The sequence below is a fragment of the Parasteatoda tepidariorum genome, chromosome 4, assembly GCF_982258835.1.
Source record: "Parasteatoda tepidariorum strain Cologne lab strain chromosome 4, Ptep-v5.0, whole genome shotgun sequence".
Classification (NCBI taxonomy): domain Eukaryota; kingdom Metazoa; phylum Arthropoda; class Arachnida; order Araneae; family Theridiidae; genus Parasteatoda; species Parasteatoda tepidariorum.
Genome location: NC_141758.1, coordinates 63,667,507 through 63,689,324, shown reverse-complemented (window position 1 = coordinate 63,689,324; position 21,818 = coordinate 63,667,507). Strand labels below are relative to the sequence as shown.

At 28.4% G+C, this 21,818-nt stretch overlaps 1 protein-coding gene across 1 annotated transcript in view; it reads right to left on the bottom strand.

The window, feature by feature from the left end:
• Positions 1-216: 216 nt before the first annotated feature.
• The window catches only part of LOC107451118 (epithelial sodium channel subunit alpha), a 30,532-nt gene continuing 8,930 nt past the window's right edge, over positions 217-21,818 (bottom strand). The window contains exons 5-13 of the mRNA XM_071182370.2: positions 20,010-20,134; positions 14,952-15,112; positions 12,491-12,589; positions 11,792-11,897; positions 10,234-10,303; positions 6,836-6,881; positions 5,647-5,675; positions 2,824-2,896; positions 217-527 (exon numbers count right to left, since the gene is read on the bottom strand). Coding sequence (XP_071038471.2) covers positions 276-527; positions 2,824-2,896; positions 5,647-5,675; positions 6,836-6,881; positions 10,234-10,303; positions 11,792-11,897; positions 12,491-12,589; positions 14,952-15,112; positions 20,010-20,134 — 961 coding nt within the window. The 3' untranslated portion in view covers positions 217-275. The remainder of the gene's footprint in view (positions 528-2,823; positions 2,897-5,646; positions 5,676-6,835; positions 6,882-10,233; positions 10,304-11,791; positions 11,898-12,490; positions 12,590-14,951; positions 15,113-20,009; positions 20,135-21,818) is intronic.

Sequence of the window (21,818 nt, the reverse complement as noted above, 5' to 3'; positions counted from 1 at the left end):
ACTTAACTACGCAGAGAAGTAAAATGAGAAAGAAGTCACTATGTTCGGACTACTAAAGGATCGGATTTCTCATTTAGGGTAACCCGTGCAGAGGCCTTCTCTTATCTAGTGAAGTGCCCCTATGCCTTAATGACCCGCGATAACAACAACAACTTCATTAAATATGACAATTTTGTAACAATTACTTCAGTCATCATATTATTTGTATTATCTTTATTAGTCAGCTATTCACTGAATCAAGTACAAAGTTTACTGAAATAAAACATACATAAAATTTATGTTCGTCCTCTCCCACGTGCATGCCGAGTTTGCTTCAGATTTTCGTGTCTACGTGTATCCTGTATTTCCTTCAGTTTCTTCGACTTTCTTAGATTGAACTCGTCTTGAATCTTTTTTGCTTCTTGGTTTTTACGATATGCGTATTTCATCATTACAGTTAGAGATTCCAAAAAATCGAACACCGCTATTAGTGAAATACCAAGCCACATCCCAACATAACCTCCAAGATTACTAAATATCTCAATACTCTGAAAAAAAATTCAAAATGATCAATTGATTAAAAACTGTTTAAAAATGCGTTTTAAAGACAAAAAGTACAAAAATATGTCCAAAAGTAGCAGAAGATTGGAGAAATGGATGAAACGAAAAAAGAAGTAGACAGAAATGTACAATTGGTTTCGTTCTATTTTAGAAATCAGCATCAGCTATTTACAAGTTTCGTCTTAATCATGAAGTTCGCTAAGAAATGTTGCTTTCCTCAGAGAAAAACTATCAAATGATGTTTTTTTTTTAAATTCTTGCAACAACTAAAGGGTGCAGTATGCAGAAAAAACTAATACTTCTATGAAACCATTTTAGTTTTAATGGTCTGATACCTAGAAAACATTGTTTTATAGATTTCTCTAGTAGGCAGCACCCTCTGCTGATTAACTTCGTAACTAACTGTGAAACTTGGTGGGAATAAATTTGGTTTTCCTAGCAAAAGGAAGTATACCGTACAATTCTATTTTCTGTCTTTTTTAAAATCAGTTTTTAAATTACAATTAATTTTTAAAACACATAGAATTATCAGTTATTTTTAATAGGAAATGAGCGATACACATAAAAAGAGCAATGAAAATAATATTTTACTAGCCGCCTTTAGAGGCCAGTTGGGTCACTTCTTAAACTTATCTTTTACAGCATATGCACTTTAATTGTAATTAAACCGAAAACACAGTACAACTGTATTGAAATATTTAAAATAAGCAATTTTTCATGCCCTCTTCCAATCCCAGCACCTTAATCAGTTTTAATAATATATTGACCAAATTTTTCCACCATCTAGCCACTGCCTTTGCCCCTCACGTAGAAGTACATTTTCAATCGATGTCCTCGATATTGTCAATGTTCTTTGTGTATTGATTTTTAGTAATTATTTAAAATCATAATCTCATTCGTTTCGGCATAGTAAGCAGCAGATAAAATTAAAATTATTTCCATCTCTATCTTAAAATAAGATATAGCTTCATTTCAAATGCTTCATTACTTGCCTTACGCACCTCTCTAGTTATATTTTGAATGTGGTACAATATTTATATGTTATTGCTAGAAAAATAAAAACTCCGTCGCCACTGATTGGTATGGCAGTAGAAAGCACCATAGCACCTTTTATATTTAAAATTTCCACAGCCATTTTAGAAAGGATCAAAGAGGAATCTAAATAATTATTTCGTAACTAAGTTTTTAAGAGCAAAATACGATGACAAAGGAAATATATATAAAAATACTAAATGAAAATATTCCATAAAAATATATAAAAAAAACTACAAAAATACAAAATTACAAAAAATATAAAATATATACAAAAATACAATAATATCTAAATAAATACTTAACATGTGAATAATTTTTAACACTATTTGAATTATTACTTAAAGATGAACTAACAAAATGAATAATGACTATAGAATAAGCAAACAATTGTCTTTAAATGCAATGGAGACTATTCTAAATTTGTAGGAAAACAAACTCTATTAAATAGAATTTATAAAATTAGTAGAAATCGAGTAGAAAAACAAATTTTTTTCCCACTGAGCTGCTGGTTTCTGTTCTACTTTTTTTTCGATAGATGGCGATACGCGTCTTTTTAAACACTTTTCCGTTGCATTTTGATGTATGTAAATTTCTTTCCTCCGACTATGACATGCAATGTGGCGTATGGTAAATATTTGGAACCATGTGAGAATTATGTGATTTTCTTTCATGGAAATATATCGTAAACATTATTTTTTTCATTTACAGGTTTACTTCTTGCAGCACAAAAGTGGTAACCCGGTAGTTAGAAAATAATACTGTGGTTCGAAGGGGACGGGGTTCGATCCTCGACTCTACTTACACTCACCCTGTACATGTAATATACGTGCTCATAAAATCAGTGGAATTAATTCTGTGCTAAGACGTACTTCACCCTTGCGCTACTGTCTTGTCAAACGAAAGGTGCACCTGATTAAATTCGACAAAGACCAATGACTAGCTCGCTTGGCTTGTCCAAGTGTCATTCAAAATCACAACAAAAACTACTACTTGCAGCGCAATGAGCTGAAACGGGAGCTCTGGGAAAATATTTATGCCTTACTGGAATTTAATTAATGTACACAAAGCGGGCACATGCAGTTTTTGTCCGAGACCAATGTATAATAACTCATAATATGCTTTTTATGATGTGTAAAATAAATTAAGTGAAATAATAATTATCCAAAAAATAAATAAACAACAAAGTACATACAACAATAAACTACTCAATATTTTTTAGCATCAATATATTATAGTATAATAAATTACGTCATATTTTGGGCTGTAAGTGTAGGTCGTAATTTCCATTCCGTCTAGATAGATATTCACGCGCATTCCTTCTCTGAAACGGAAAGAAAATATAGAAAAATTGGCACAAAATATCTATATTATACCTACTTATTTCTATTTGTAACAGTTTAAAAAACCTTTTTTTTTTCTCAAAGTTGTGAGCTAACTTTTGCCCACCATTCATTACAAACACATTTAATAATATTAACTCCAAAATCAGAAAAATAAATCATAATTAGAGACAAAAACAATGAATGATTGACTGATAATAAATTTTTGAAAAACAGAAAAAAATTTAGAAATTTTCCACTTTATCAATCTGCTTACGAGGCAATAATTGAGCAAGCTTAATATTCTAGGAAGTCTTAATATTGCGATTTGTGTTTAAATTTACACGTAATTTTACCATTCATAAGAGTTTTCTGCAATTTATAAATTACCGTAAGTTGGAAACCAAAAATAAATGTAAGAAAATTCATGTCACAACATGAGTAAATTGTGAGGCTTTAATTTTGATTGTATAACCGTCGTTGAACAGCCGATCCAATTTTGGGTATACGACTACTAATGTTCATAGGCTTGTAATTTTGAGCCTAGTACAAAAGACAAGGGAACTTTAGGCTGCAGTATTGGGGAGAAATTTGTTTTCTTGGAGGACTTCTTGCTCTAACTAATCCTCATTTGTATTACAAGGAGGAGAAAACCACGAAAATCTCCCATTGCAAGGGAACTCTAACCCATGATCTGTCTACCACTGAAGATATTTTCGCATCAGCACTATGGTCGGTGCGAGCCGGGAGTGGGATTCGTATCAACTAGCCATTGCTGGAATTCGAACCCGGTTCAGTGGAAGGTGAACGCACTATCCCCTGAGCCATCACGGCTCAAAGTGTAAGGTTTGACAAGTTTTGAGTGATAACTTTTATTTGACTAGATTTGTGGAAAATATCGCCATTTGTTACATTTTTAGGTAGCTTTATAGCAGGTCTTCAGAGTCTTCCAAATTAATTTGTTGTTTGTTTCGTTAATAGTCAAATTGAAAAAACACACGTTATATTGTAAACACTACAAGTATAACAATATTGGATGGCTCGCTTTTTCAAGTTTAAGCGTAAAAATCTATAAAATACTATAATGGAAGTATTACAACGAATTTTAACCCCTAGTGCCATCTGTGCTTAACTTTACATCCATACTCACACTATTACAGTTCCCGACAAAATGGAATCAGAATAATAATAAAATTAAAAAATTATGTTCCAATATTAATAAATAAAACAGTTTGATCCACGTACTATAAATTTAAATATACCTTATCCGTGTTTCTCTGATTATCAACCAATCACATCAAGAAAATTCTAATAATTTTCTTATTATCTATATCAATTGTTTCAAACCTACTCTAACTCATTCTCCAATTTCGATATTGCTCAAAGCCTTTTTTGTCTTTCCAAAAATCAGAACAAGAATCCATTCTGTATTTATTCACATTTTTTTAAATGGTTTAAAAATTAAACAACAAAACCAAAAAGAACTAGGTGAATTACAATGTTTGATTATTTTTGAGTTCATAATCTTATCATTGATGTAAAATAAATTAAAAAGTATTAGTATTGCAGCAAGCCACTGCGTTGTTAGTCTCTTTCTAAAAAAAAAATTTAAAAAAAATTTCATTTATTCGTTAAAGTAACTGCACGGTAACTTTTCCTTTAAAATCCCTCCTATTTTTCTGAGAAAAAGTACTAAATGATGTTTGCAGTGTATCTACCACTACGTAAAATAATTACAATTCACTAGTATATAAGACATGTTAACACAATTCTATGTTGGGATACCTTTTCATAGATGAAGGTTGACAAAGTCGATAGCTACCATCCCCACATGGGTGACCTTAGAACATGATGAGAAAACGCCTACCAAGATAGATGGTACACATTGATGGTACATTTGCTACTTGTGACTGCAATATCATCCACTTCCTCGCGCCTTTGCTACTCAATATCTATCACACATAACGTCGCCCTACATACACTCGGCTGCTAGTAGCAATGCAGGAGCGACCGTGAACTTATTACAGCTCTCACAATCAGCTCCCAAAATTTACTGTGATCTTAAAACAGTTTTCCCTTTCCCGCAAAACAGCAATGAATGAACTAGTTGTATCCGTTCATCGAATTCAATCACATATATCATTCTGGTGGGGAAGATGTGCAGTGTATCTAACACTGCAAAAATATAATTCCAATTCACTTGTATATAAAACATGTTAACTCAATTCTATGGTGTCACAACGTTGCTTTAAAAGTCGTGAATTGAGAGCATGGATCATATTGCAACATTATCTCCACATTACGAGATGGCACCTCCACTTTAACTCCAGCTTTTTTCTGACATGTCTGATGAGTCCTCTGGACAAGGGTTGTACTTACTATTCCACAAACGATTCCCAGAATAAAAAATGATAATCAAACCTTTTCTTAATTATCCAAAGCAGTGGTGGTAGTTTCCAGACGAGAAAAACATCTTTTTTTAATGCTATTTCGATTAAATTATGTCTCGCAAACTGAAAAAAATGTGCTATCATGAATTGTTTCATTTGAGTTGAAAATAAACAAAATGCTGGAGCATAAAGTAAGTGTGACTGACATTTCTTTTCTTGAAACATTGAAAGAACCCCTTAGGTGAGAACCATTGGTCTAAATCTGAGCATTAGCATTGAAGTTGTATTGACAGTGATCCATTGCATTTTATAACGTAATAATAAAGATGGGTACATAATTATAAAAACCAAAAGGAACTTACTGATTTTCTTCCGTTTGAATACATTCTTTCTGAAAAACAGATATTAAGTATTAATATAATGTAAGAGATTTGAAATATAATAGAAATTGTTCTAAAAGTATAGAAGAAATTTACTAGCTTAAAAAAATTTGACCATAATACTCGTACATTGACACGCATTTCATGTGTAGTAAAAAATAACTATTAACACTATATTATCTAGAACTTATTTGCATAAAAATTTTATAATTTTCGACGATATTTTCAGACGCTATTTTCGATGATAATGATATTTCGAGTATGTCGATATTTTGACTATATTTTAGACTGAAACTAATTATAAAATTAAAAAAAAATGTTTATAAGTTATAAGTTCTGTAAGTATTAGAATCTAATATACCAAGAGGCAAAGGTAATAGATTTTAGGTAATAGGTAATAGACCCACTCAAAAGGATAAGTATCCTAATACCAACACTACATATATTTCTAGCACCAAATATACAACCTTCATTTTTTTTATTTATTATTTCTTATGTATATTCCGGTGTGACTTCATGCCATTAAATTTTCAATAATCTGAGTTAGAAGTTCAACTCACTAAGAGAAAGATTAATTATGCATATAATATCATTTAAAAGGTGATATTCAGAATTTACTACAATTTTTCCATGGCTGAATAGATGATTTAAATTATATTTCTTTAGTTCTAGTTGATCTTTCATTATTTTAGTTTACACTTCGAAGTCATATGTACCAAAAAAGCGACTGTTGGTTTCATGTGACTTTTAAAATACTAATTAGATAGTGTCATTACCATACATCGTGAAATTGTTAACGTTTATTTCATACGTGATAACCTAACCTATTAAACAAAAGATGAATAATAAGTTCCATAATTACTTCAATGGACTTCATAAATTCCATAATTAACGAGTTCAATAATATTATCAAATATAATATATCAACTCACTATATATAATAACATTTAAAATGTGATATTTAAAATTTACACCATAATTTCAAAGTTGCCGATATTGCTGAGGTGTGAATGGGTCTATGAAGAAGTTTGAAGGGCAGAGAGGAAGAGATTAAGAATTTCGACAGAAAAATGGCTAACAGATAATAGTCTTATGTTTTGGTTACGCAATTACTAAAAACGTTTTAATTGCAGTACAAAAAGTACATAATTAGGTCAAACTCAAAACTTACCCCAGCGGTTATGCTCTGATCCCTGACGACTTCATAAAACTCTTCACTATTCAAATGGGGAAAGAAATAAAAAACGCTTCAGTCAGTTTAATTTTATTTCTATCGAAATTGAAATGAAAAGTTTTTTATCTAATATATAAATGTAGTTGAATAGATATTTTCAAGTAGAAACCTTTTTGATGTAAATGGGACACCTGTGTCTCTTTTATATACTTTTTCTAACGCTCTAAATACAAGGAAGAAAATAACAGTTAAATGGCATTTTTTTTTTCTAATCAATCAGTAAGATTTTCAGCATTGCATTTGCAGTAAGCTATAAAATCCGAAAAACAAGTATTACCTGATTAAAAACTTCGTTCGTTTCAAAGATATACAGATATGAAAAAAAGTCGACATTTTTCAAACGTTACAAAAATAGGCGCCCATTTTCAAGTTACCAGACGTAAATGTAAAAGAAAATGATTTGAAAGTATAACGTTGAAATGCCAATGAAAAAAAAAAAGAAAAATAAAGGTGACAAAGAAAATTAGATTATCGGAATTGTATTTGTAGTAAACTATAAAATCCAAAAAACAAGTATTACCTGATTAAAAACTTCGTTCGTTACAAAGATATACAGATATGAAAAAAAAGTTGACATGTTTCAAACGTTACAAAAATAGGCGCCCATTTTCAAGACTTACCAGACGTAAATGTAAAAGAAAATGATTTGAAAGTATGACGTTAAAATGCCAATAAAAAAAAAAGAAAAATAAAGGTGAGAAAGAAAATTAGATTATCGGAATTGTATTTGTAGTAAACTATAAAATCCGAAAAACAAGTATTACCTGATTAAAAACTTCGTTCGTTTCAAAGATATACAGATATGAAAAAAAGTCGACATTTTTCAAACGTTACAAAAATAGGCGCCCATTTTCAAGTTACCAGACGTAAATGTAAAAGAAAATGATTTGAAAGTATAACGTTGAAATGCCAATGAAAAAAAAAAGAAAAATAAAGGTGACAAAGAAAATTAGATTATCGGAATTGTATTTGTAGTAAACTATAAAATCCAAAAAACAAGTATTACCTGATTAAAAACTTCGTTCGTTACAAAGATATACAGATATGAAAAAAAAGTCGACATGTTTCAAACGTTACAAAAATAGGCGCCCATTTTCAAGACTTACCAGACGTAAATGTAAAAGAAAATGATTTGAAAGTATGACGTTAAAATGCCAATAAAAAAAAAAGAAAAATAAAGGTGAGAAAGAAAATTAGATTATCGGAATTGTATTTGTAGTAAACTATAAAATCCGAAAAACAAGTATTACCTGATTAAAAACTTCGTTCGTTTCAAAGATATACAGATATGAAAAAAAGTCGACATTTTTCAAACGTTACAAAAATAGGCGCCCATTTTCAAGTTACCAGACGTAAATGTAAAAGAAAATGATTTGAAAGTATAACGTTGAAATGCCAATGAAAAAAAAAAGAAAAATAAAGGTGACAAAGAAAATTAGATTATCGGAATTGTATTTGTAGTAAACTATAAAATCCAAAAAACAAGTATTACCTGATTAAAAACTTCGTTCGTTACAAAGATATACAGATATGAAAAAAAAGTCGACATGTTTCAAACGTTACAAAAATAGGCGCCCATTTTCAAGACTTGCCAGACGTAAATAATATAAAAAAAATTTTTGAAAGAAAAACGTTAAAATGCTAATGAAGAAAAAGGAAAATAAAGGTGAGAAACAAAACTAGAAAAACCACAAGGGCCGAGGAGAGAGCAACATCGACTGTTTTCTCGAATCTGTATATTTCTAATTAAATTTAACTTTGACAATGTTAAAATTATTTAAACCCATGTCTTGTTTTATTCATTTGAATGCTGAGTTCTATATTAACGACTTTAATTCCTCACTTACCGCCTCCCCATAACGCATGGGAATTCATTTATCCCTGTTTTGGCTCAGGCCACTGCGATTTTTCATATTATGTTTTTCAGCTTTTTTGTCTCTCAACTTCTATAATTTCTCTGGTTTTGTTTGTCACCTTTATTTTTCCATTTTTCGTTCGCAACTTCACATTTTTATTTCAAATCATTTCTGTTTCTTTAGATTCACGTCTGTCAAGTCTTGAAAATGGGCGCCCACTTTTGAAGCGCTTGAAACAAGTCATCTGTATTTTTATATTTGTATATTTTTGAAGCGGATGAAGGAAGCTTTCAATTCGGTACTATCTTACCGGTTCAGTTTCTTTGGTTTATTTATCGCAAAAATGTAATTAGATTTTTTTTTCATTCATATTCAAAAAATTTATTAATAATTGATTTTGAAAATTAAAGAAAATTTTCAATGATAAATAACTGTTTGTCTTAGATCTAAATAATTCCAAATGAAAGCAAATTTGAAAAATTATTTTTGGAAGTGAGCCGTGTTTGGAAGATTTTTGCCTTTAACTCAGAATAAGACACCGATGCTTCTCATAATCATAAATTATTAAAATACTAAATGTAATATTTTTCACTTATTTTGATTTAAATTTATACAAAATATTGAAAAATGAATAAAAAATATGTTTAATAAAATTTCTGCGTCTAAGCGTTAAGAGATTTTGTCGAAAGATTGAAAACACCACAGAACTTATAATGCTATTTTTAAAAAAAAACGCAAAGATTAAAGAATTAATTTAAAAATATAACCCCTGCATAAAACAAAAAATAATACAATTAAAAATATTCAGAATAATAAAACTGTTTCAAATTTTAAAAATGCATAATTTAAAATGCATTCGAATTAGCAATAATGATAAAATAATTGTCTTTATTGACTCATATGTTTACTTTCTTAAACAAATACGTTTGTACATCATTGAAAAGGTCTATGCCATCATAGTAGAATGATATAGAATAAAAAAAAATTTTAAATTAAAAATTTAAAAAAGGGATTTCTGTAATTTGTATTCTTTAGTAATTGTGTAATAGGTAGATCTAAATGGTCAGCAATTTAAAACATATAAGGAAAACGAAACAAAATAGAAATAAATGTGTACTTTCTGCTCAGATTTTTTTTTTTTCCATTCCATTCAAGTTTAAAAATTAGTAACAAAGTTCATTAATAGATGGTACATTGAAAGCATTGTCAAGTAATTTTTCTCATCACTGCCATCTATGCGTATACTTTATAACTAATTTTGAAAATTAATTCGACAGCAAGTTCTGGTTTGAAAATAAGAAATAAGATAGACAGCTAATAAAAATTAAGAATTTTTCAGAATTATAATAATTATATTGTCAAAATAAACAATAACAATTACTTTTGAATTCCAATATTTTATCTGTGTTTGTAGTCAAAATAAATTTATGATAATAAATTATAGTGCAAAATTATTTATTGAGAATAAGAATATCTTACTAGCAGGCTGAGCCACAGTATCTAGCTTCACATTCATTAATTCTGTCTTTCATTTGTGGAGAAACTATTTCTGAAAAAATATAATAAACTTCAGTGTTTAAATACTAATAAAACGATTTGAGTATAATACCATTTAAATCCTTTTTTTTTTACATTTAGGCATCCACTACACAAAAGATAAAAATTTGAAATATTGCAGTGATACAGTGCGGAAAAAAAACGAATCACCCAGAATGACTTTTGATCTAATGATCAGATTTTCAAGTATTAGGACTCCTACTTTATTTTATACTAAAGTTTGTGGGGGTTACCTTAAATATGCTAATTAATTTCTGCCGGCAATATTTTAAGTAACGAAATTAAACACAAAAATGTATTTTCTTTGATTAAACCTACCTTGTTTTTGATAGATTTGGGTTTATGACCATCAAAATATTAGGGGTAGCTAATATCTGGGAAATTTGCAATTTGGTCAAGAGGGCGGTCAGAAGTTTGGATTCATTAATGTTATCTTTAGTTTTTGCGTATTTCGCTTTATCTCAAGAACTTTTTAAGTGAATCGAAATTCAAGCACACAATTATAAAATTTGTTCATTCAAACGCAATTAAATGCAAAAATATTTTCTAATAATTATTTATGATTTCTTTTTGTTATTTAATAATAGCCAAAACAAAGTTTGAATTGTAAGGTATACGATTTCTTCATTATTTAAAAAAGAGTTATTTTAAAGGCAAAATACTGAATTGGAATGAAATCGGTCGAACAGTTTCTGATCAATCGAATTTTAAAAAGTCGAATTTTAAATTATATTTAGTAACGTGAGTTATTATGTATTATTAAGAAATATGTCTAACTCTCGCTTCAGCTTGAAATTTAAAAAAGAAATCGTGTCAATACAAAAGCACGTATAAAAATAACAAAAACAAATCTCCTGAAAATTGTCAGTGAGTTTTTATCTTAAGAAGAATTTTGTTAAGAGGATAATTTCAAAGTTCATTCTCTCTTTTAAAATGAATAGTGAAAATAAATATTATATTGATTTTAGCCCCATATTATAAAACGCTGAACCTTTAAAATATTTGTTTCTTCTTTTGAAATTTTCACAAAATTCTGTCTCTTTCCTTAGAACTACAGAAATTTCTATGGTGGAAGCCAATTAAAAATTACCAGGCAAATCTTGAAAATCTCTCTTGCTTAGCTACAACTGTGACTGAGCTTTCACAGTGTATTCGTAAAACATTTTAATTTTGCTAGTAAGATCCCCTTTTCTGTATTTGCTTACGTCTTTCTAATTATTCAACGTCTTTCTAATTACTCAACGTCTTTCTAATTATTCAACATTTTTCTAATTACTCAGCGTCTTTCTAATTATTCAACGTCTTTCTAATTACTCAACGTCTTTCTAATTATTCAACGTCTTTCTAATTATTCAACGTCTCTCTAATTATTCAACGTCTTTTTAATTATTCAACGTCTTTCTAATTATTCAAAGTCTTTCTAATTACTCAACGTCTTTCTAATTATTTCGCATGATAGGTCAAAAATAATCCGACTAACTTGTTGAATCACATCTTTCCTCGTTTCCTGGAATCAAGAAAAACAATTCAGGGAGACATCCAAATTCTTTTAAACTGATATTTCTTTGGCATTCTTGCATGCATTCCTATAACAAATTATTTATTCACATATTTAAAAATAAATAAAATATAGGTAGCATATAGTTTTGTACAAAATTTTGGTGAACAAATTTGCTTTTGTTAATAAATGCTTCAAGAGATGCATATTACATAGTTAGAAATTTATCAAACAGGAAAATTTAGAATTCTTGATGTTAAGAAAATATTTAATTCCTTGAGATAATTCAATCTATTGTTATTTACAGACTTTAACCTTTGCTAGCAATTCCTATAAATAATACATTGAAACATTGTTATAATTAATATATAACATTCTTATAAATAATACATTATTAAAACATTGTGCAAATAAATTTAAAATAATAATAGTTACTAAATAATAATAATTAGATAAATGATAATCTTATCATCTTTTTTACACCATAAGAAAAGATTTGGAATTTATAAATCATTCTAAATCAGCGTTATCGAAACACTTAAAAGAATATTTAATTCCCTAAGATAATACAACTTAATGTTATTTTACAGACTTTAACCTTTGCCAGCATTTCTTATAAATTATACATTATTAAAACACTTCAAATAAATTTAAAAAATAATAATAATTAGTGTTCATTACTTTATTATTTAATGGGCCATGTCCTCCTCTTGCGTACCATGATTTCATATAGTCTACACATTGCGTATCATAAGGAGGAGGTAGAAGACGCTTTACTACCTATAAAATAATTAAAACACTATTTATGTCTGGAAAACAATAACACAATGCTTAAACTTTCACGCGATTCTATGCTGGGTTATTTTTGTACATAATTCTTGATGATTACAACATTCTAGTACATTCTAACTCAATTCCTAATAAAACTGTCACAAATTGCTATTAAAACATAAAGATGACGTTCTCAAAACAAAACTTTTCGTTTAATCCTTATGTTTTTAGTATGATAGTGAAGGTATAACTCACAAATTTTCTTGAGGTCTATTTATTTGATTCTATTTATTTAATATTTGATTCTTATTTGGGTCTATTTGATTGGGAGTTTATTTATTTGATTTGTTTCTTTTGGGGGTCTCTTTATTTGATTCTAATTCTGATTCTTGATGTAGCAAAAGGAGACTTTAATGATTTTTGTGCTTAGAATTTGCTTATTTTCAATGACGATTTCCTATGCTTTCTTCGAATATAATTTTGCTTGAAAAGATAAAATAAATATATATGTATTTTAGCTCATATACGTAGAATAAAACTTCATCAACCTTAATTTGGAACAAACTGGTATAAGATTTTTTCCTTGTTAGTCCGAAAACCGATTAAATACGATTCAAAGGCAGCGAGAGCTAAGCTTTCGTGGAGTAGATGTTTCACTGGTATGTAACGCTTTAATTAGCGAGATTTCGGTGACTTTAAAGTTTAAATAACCTTTCTCTTAAATAGCACTGGTTCTGGTCAAAGTGTTATGCCTTTTCGTTACTTCCAAAGGAATTTCGTAAATTAAATACAAGTATTTTTTATTAGCCTTAATACAAGCGTTATCTAGGTATAGTTGTTGATATACAATTTCAATTTTCATAATTTAGGTTGCCACTTCACGAATATCCGCAAATTGAACACCCATCCACTCAGCGAATATGCAGCTTTTTTTAAATTTTCAACATCTTAACCTTGAATCTAGAATACAAGAGAACACCTGTTTAAACAAAAAAAAAGTCACATTCTCCTTCAAGAATAAAGTGAAACTAATCAGCATTAGCGTAAGAAGGAGGTAAGAAACACGATAACCTTTCAATGTTAACCCGATGCCAATGAAGCTTTGATATGTTTCTACCAAAGTATAATTTGCATCAGCACGGCAATCTCTGCCAATAAAGTGCAGAATAAAGTGCTCCGTGTTTCGTTCATAAGTAGACTCCGTTGAGCCATGTCAATTTTTATGAAAAACTTGCCATTAGTCTTGCTTAATAGGTAAGTATGCTTATCATTTCGGATTTAACGCTTGATATTTTAAGCGAGTACACATATCTTACAGAATGTTTATGACCTTCCTCTTATTTACAATTTTAAAATAATCCTTAAAACAGAAAATTTTGGTAATAGTTATTACTGATGTCAGTTAATTGGTGCTGTTTTAATAGGTTCTATATATACTAATACTACTAACTACTAGTAGTGTATAAATAGGCTTTTTATGGCCCTCCGAAAGGGATAAATACCGGAGAAAATTGTTGATTACAGCAATTCTTAACTATCAGGAGTTGTGATCTGGAGCAATAGAACTATGCCGAAAGATTGTGTCCACATATCTCTTTTAAATTTTGTGGATGATTTTTTAATGCTGATCATTATAGATGTATTGATTTTTCGGTTTTATTTCAAAAAGAAAAACAAGTATTCAGCTAGTTACAATAATAATAAACTGAAAAAGTCGCCTAGGCACAAAATAATATTTATTATTTTGTGAATTGTTATAAAATTTATTATTTGACTAGGGTAGTGTATCTGAAACACAAAGTTTTCCCTTTTCACCATTTATTTTTCTCCCTGCGTCTCAGCGTACGATGCCAAGCAAGAAATTGTTTGAGGTTGTTTATTGGCTATTTGTCGTCAAGTCACTTACCTAGTTCTTCCACTAAACCCATCTTAAGTTTGTATTGTTATCCAACACAGAGCTCCAGTATAAATTTCAGTAAACAATTCTGCTGAATTTAATTTGAAAAGCATCCAGTTTTTTATTGTTATCCAAATCAGAGCTCCAGTATAAATTCGAGCCATCTTACTAGTTAAAAAGTGGGTCAACATTTAATTGGTGATAAATTTTACTTTAAGATAAAAATGTTTTCATTTCTTTCCAAGGCATGATTGAAATTGGTATTAGCATTCAGCATAAAGCTTCACTTAAACTTAGAGCTTTCTAACTAGTATAAGAATGGTTGATATTTTAATTGTTAGATATGCTACTCGTAAACAAACATACAGGAAAAGCAATTCAGTAAAATGTGGCATTTAAATGCAAGAATTATTTCATAATGAAAAGTTTTTATATTTTACACTTTTTAAATTATTTTGTATTAAATCCAAGTACCTTTTTAATACGGATGTCTTGCCTTGTGCCATCTGGTATAGTATATCCTTGATCGTATGGATTGGCAACTTCCCGAGGATTATGGATTGCAATTTGTGCTTTCACAGCAGGAATAAACAAGGGATAATTGGATCGAATTGGATTGAGGTCCAAAGTAAATGCTTTGAAAGGTAAAAAAAAAGAATAAATTGAAATTTAAAATCATTGATAAAACTTTTTTTTAAAAATTAGCAATTTTTACATGAAGTAAATTTAAAAGATATATAAAATAAGAACGAAAAGAAAAGAAACAGCGAAAGATGTTGAATGATTTTATAAAATAAGAACAATTCATTAAAAAAAATAACATTTTTAAAAACCACGTTTTTGTAGTGTAGAATAATAATTTTAAAAAAAATTGAAAAACGAAAAACGTGGGGTGCATGAAATACATAACAGTAATGTTATATTAGTGCATGTATGTGTGCTCTTGAGAATATGTGTATGCATATCTGTTCCACCCGGACAGACATACACGAAGGCAAGTTTATATAAACGTGGTAATAAAATAAAAATATTTTCACCTGACTTGTAATACTAATTTGAAATAATGGAATCGACAACAAAAGACAATCTCGAAAATAATTTTTTTTTTAATTTCAATTTTATTTTACTTTGCATGTCTTTTTTCTCTTCATTTTCATGCATTGTCATCCAATTCTAAACTATGTGCCAAATTTGAAGTTTGTAGCTACTCGGGAAGTTAGTTTAAAATCGATTACAAAATTCCACCCGGACAGACATACACGAAGGCAAGTTTATATAAACGTGGTAATAAAATAAGAATATTTTCACCTGACTTGTAATACTAATTTGAAATAATGGAATCGACAACAAAAGACAATCTCGAAAATAATTTTTTTTTTTTAATTTCAATTTTATTTTACTTTGTATGTCTTTTTTCTCTTCATTTTCATGCATTTTCATCCAATTCTAAACTATGTGCCAAATTTGAAGTTTGTAGCTACTCGGGAAGTTAGTTTAAAATCGATTACAAAATTCCACCCGGACAGACATACACGAAGGCAAGTTTATATAAACGTGGTAATAAAATAAAAATATTTTCACCTGACTTGTAATACTAATTTGAAATAATGGAATCGACAACAAAAGACAATCTCGAAAATAATTTTTTTTTTTAATTTCAATTTTATTTTACTTTGTATGTCTTTTTTCTCTTCATTTTCATGCATTGTCATCCAATTCTAAACTATGTGCCAAATTTGAAGTTTGTAGCTACTCGGGAAGTTAGTTTAAAATCGATTACAAAATTCCACCCGGACAGACATACACGAAGGCAAGTTTATATAAACGTGGTAATAAAATAAAAATATTTTCACCTGACTTGTAATACTAATTTGAAATAATGGAATCGACAACAAAAGACAATCTCGAAAATAATTTTTTTTTTTAATTTCAATTTTATTTTACTTTGTATGTCTTTTTTCTCTTCATTTTCATGCATTGTCATCCAATTCTAAACTATGTGCCAAATTTGAAGTTTGTAGCTACTCGGGAAGTTAGTTTAAAATCGATTACAAAATTCCACCCGGACAGACATACACGAAGGCAAGTTTATATAAACGTGGTAATAAAATAAAAATATTTTCACCTGACTTGTAATACTAATTTGAAATAATGGAATCGACAACAAAAGACAATCTCGAAAATAATTTTTTTTTTTAATTTCAATTTTATTTTACTTTGTATGTCTTTTTTCTCTTCATTTTCATGCATTGTCATCCAATTCTAAACTATGTGCCAAATTTGAAGTTTGTAGCTACTCGGGAAGTTAGTTTAAAATCGATTACAAAATTCCACCCGGACAGACATACACGAAGGCAAGTTTATATAAACCTGGTAATAAAATAAAAATATTTTCACCTGACTTGTAATACTAATTTGAAATAATGGAATCGACAACAAAAGACAATCTCGAAAATAATTTTTTTTTTAATTTCAATTTTATTTTACTTTGTATGTCTTTTTTCTCTTCATTTTCATGCATTGTCATCCAATTCTAAACTATGTGCCAAATTTGAAGTTTGTAGCTACTCGGGAAGTTAGTTTAAAATCGATTACAAAATTCCACCCGGACAGACATACACGAAGGCAAGTTTATATAAACGTGGTAATAAAATAAAAATATTTTCACCTGACTTGTAATACTAATTTGAAATAATGGAATCGACAACAAAAGACAATCTCGAAAATAATTTTTTTTTTTAATTTCAATTTTATTTTACTTTGTATGTCTTTTTTCTCTTCATTTTCATGCATTGTCATCCAATTCTAAACTATGTGCCAAATTTGAAGTTTGTAGCTACTCGGGAAGTTAGTTTAAAATCGATTACAAAATTCCACCCGGACAGACATACACGAAGGCAAGTTTATATAAACGTGGTAATAAAATAAAAATATTTTCACCTGACTTGTAATACTAATTTGAAATAATGGAATCGACAACAAAAGACAATCTCGAAAATAATTTTTTTTTTTAATTTCAATTTTATTTTACTTTGTATGTCTTTTTTCTCTTCATTTTCATGCATTGTCATCCAATTCTAAACTATGTGCCAAATTTGAAGTTTGTAGCTATTCGGGAAGTTAGTTTAAAATCGATTACAAAATTCCACCCGGACAGACATACACGAAGGCAAGTTTATATAAACGTGGTAATAAAATAAAAATATTTTCACCTGACTTGTAATACTAATTTGAAATAATGGAATCGACAACAAAAGACAATCTCGAAAATAATTTTTTTTTTTAATTTCAATTTTATTTTACTTTGTATGTCTTTTTTCTCTTCATTTTCATGCATTGTCATCCAATTCTAAACTATGTGCCAAATTTGAAGTTTGTAGCTACTCGGGAAGTTAGTTTAAAATCGATTACAAAATTCCACCCGGACAGACACACACGAAGGCAAGTTTATATAAACGTGGTAATAAAATAAAAATATTTTCACCTGACTTGTAATACTAATTTGAAATAATGGAATCGACAACAAAAGACAATCTCGAAAATAATTTTTTTTTTTAATTTCAATTTTATTTTACTTTGTATGTCTTTTTTCTCTTCATTTTCATGCATTGTCATCCAATTCTAAACTATGTGCCAAATTTGAAGTTTGTAGCTACTCGGGAAGTTAGTTTAAAATCGATTACAAAATTCCACCCGGACAGACATACACGAAGGCAAGTTTATATAAACGTGGTAATAATAATAACAAAAGAAAAGAAACAGCGAAAGATGTTCAATGATTTTAGAGGTTTAAGTGATTTGCCACAAGAAGTAGGAAAGAATTTATTAGTTAGAGTAAAGCGCGTCTACCAAAACCTTTTGTATAAAAATATATGTCATTTTTTAAATAGAAAAAAATACAGGATGAAAAATTACTTTTATGTTAATTTTTTTAAAAATAATAATACCATAAATTTATTGCATCGAAATGAAAATTATGTTATTAAAAGAAACTTAATGATGTTTCTTTTAATCCTCAACTTTCCTTAATAAGAAAACTATTTCGTTCGCTAATCTTAAATTAACACTCGATCAAATGACAAGCAGGAAAGTAAAGAAACTATTTTATATGCTATCATATTATTGTTTCGAAAAATACTTCAAGAACAATATATTTCAAACATTTCGAGAAAATGTTTAAAAAAAATTGAAACAATTAAAACAATCAGGTTCTTGCTGTGGATGTGGCAGCATGAAGATGTCAAATAAGCGTTTCGAAAAATAGTTCAATAATAATATATTTCATACACTTCAGAAAATTACGAAAAAAGAAATTTAAACAATCATATACATATTGGCTGTGGAAAATTACGAAAAAAAATATATAAGCAATCATATACATACTGGATGTGGAAAATTACGAAAAAGAAAATTTAAACCATCATATACATACTGACTGTGTATAATTACGAAAAAAAAATTTAAACAATCATATACATACTGGATGTGGAAAATTACGAAAAAATATTTAAACAGTCATATACATACTGGCTTATGTATAAGTACGAAAAAAAATTAAGCAATTTACTTGCTGTGCAAAATTACGAAAAAAAAGTTTAAACAATCATATACATACTGGCTGTGGAAAATTACGAAACAAATGTTTAAACAATCATATTCATACTGGATGTGGAAAATTGCGAAAAAAAATTTAAACAATCCTATACATACTGGCTGTGCAAAGTTACGAAGAAAAAAAATTTAAACAATCATATACATACTGGCTGTGGAAAATTTCGAAGAAGAAAAAATTTAAACAATCGTATACATACTGTCTGTGGAAAATTACGAAAAAAATATTTAAACAATTATATTCATACTGGATGTGGAAAATTACGAAAAAAAACAATCATATTCATACTGGATGTGGAAAATTACGAAAAAAAAAAATTTAAACAATCATATACATACTGTGGAAAATTACGAGAAAAATATTTAAACAATTATATTCATACTGGATGTGGAAAATTACGAAAAAAAATTTAAACAATCATATACATACTGGCTCTGTATAATTACGAGAAAAAAAAACTTAAACTATCACATACATACTGTCTGTGGAAAATCACGAAAAAAATATTTAAATAATCATTATTCATACTGGATGTGGAAAATTACGAGAAAAAAAACTTAAACAATCACATACATACTGTCTGTGGAAAATTACGAAAAAAATATTTAAACAATCATATTCATACTGGATGTGGAAAATTACGAAAAAAAAATTTTAAGCAATCATATACATACTGGCTGTGGAAAATTACGAAGAAAATTTAAACAATCATATACATACTGGATGTGGAAAATTACGAGAAAAAAAAAACTTAAACTATCACATACATACTGTCTGTGGAAAATTACGAAAAAAATATTTAAACAATCATATTCATATTGGATGTGGAAAATTACGAGAAAAAAGAAACTTAAACAATCATATTCATACTGGATGTGGAAAATTACGAGAGAAAAAAAATTAAACAATCATATACATACTGGCTGTGGATGTGGTGGAATGAGGTTTCATCAGAGGTCTACCAATCAGAGAATTCACAGTGTAGCAGAAATTGACGATTGAGGTTTCCGAATGGGGGCACCGTATTTGGAGTGATGGCAATTTACTGAAATTATAAGTTCGTTTAACAATTTTTATTTAAATGTAAAATATTTTTTTATCAGTTAAAGTCCTCTTATTTGTTAGAGTTCATTATTGTAAATACTATAATATTTTACTTCATTTTTAAAGGAAACAAAAGTATTGATAATGAGAAAATATACTTTCTGTTTCTAATGTCTGAAAATAGTTAATAATGACTGGAAAAGAGAAGGAAAAAGAGAGAGCCAGATTTTAACAAGATGAGGAAAGAACAAGTAAATGTTTATTAAAAGTCATGTTCTGTATAACGGTTAATATTTGCTGGAAAGTACAAGTTACTTAGTTTATATTAAAACTCATGTTTTATGTAACGGCGAATATATGCTGAAAAGAACATACGAATTCTTATTTAAACTCATGTTTCATATAACGATTAATATTTGCCCTAAAGAACAAGGGAGTTCTTATTAAAAGTCATATTTTATATAATGGTTAAAATTATTTGTCGGAAAGAAAGAGCTAGTTTTTATTAAAAGTCATGTTTTATACAGCGGTTAATATTTGCTTGAAAGAATAAGAGAGTTCTTATTAAAAGTCATGTTTTATATAACTGTTAATATTTGCTGGAAAGTACAAGCTAGCTTATATTAAAACTCATGTTTTATATAACGGCTAATATATGCTGGAATGAACAAACGAATTCTTATTTAAATTCATGTTTTATAAACCGGTTAATATTTGCCCTAAAGAACAAGCGAATTCTTATTAAAAGTCATGTTTATATAATGGTTAAAATTATTTGTCGGAAAGAACAAGCGAGTTTCTATTAAAAAGCATGTTTTATAAAACGGTTAATATTTGCTTGAAAGTATAAGCTAGTTTATATTAGAACTCATGTTTCATGTAACGGCGAATGTATGCTAGAAAGAACAAATGAATTATTATTTAAATTCATATTTTATAAACCGGTTCATATTTGCCTTAAAGAACAAGCGAGTTCTTATTAAAAGTCATGTTTTATATAATGGTTAAAATTATTTGTCGGAAAGAACAAGCGAGTTTCTATTAAAAAGCATGTTTTATAAAACGGTTAATATTTGCTTGAAAGTATAAGCTAGTTTATATTAGAACTCATGTTTCATGTAACGGCGAATGTATGCTAGAAAGAACAAATGAATTATTATTTAAATTCATGTTTTATAAACCGGTTCATATTTGCCTTAAAGAACAAGCGAGTTCTTATTAAAAGTCATGTTTTATATAATGGTTAAAATTATTTGTCGGAAAAAACAAGCTAGTTTTTATTAAAAATCATGTTTTATAAAACTGTTAATATTTGCTTGAAAGTATAAACTAGTTTATATTAGAACTCATGTTTTATATAAGGGTTAATATTTGTTGAAAAGAACAAAATAGTTTTTATTAAAGGTCATGTTGAATATAACGATGGTTATGGAAAGAATAAATGATTTCTCATTAAAAATTATGTTTTATAGAACGGGTTTATATTATTTGCTGAAAAGAACAAGCAAACATTTTTTTAAATCATGTTTCATATGACTATTAATATTTTCTGGTAAGAAGAATTGAATTCTTAATTAAAGTCATATTTTATATAACAGTTAAGCATTTCTTACAAAGAACAAACGAGTTCATAGTAAAAATGAGTTATATTACAATTAATTCAATTTTAATAAACTACCGTAATG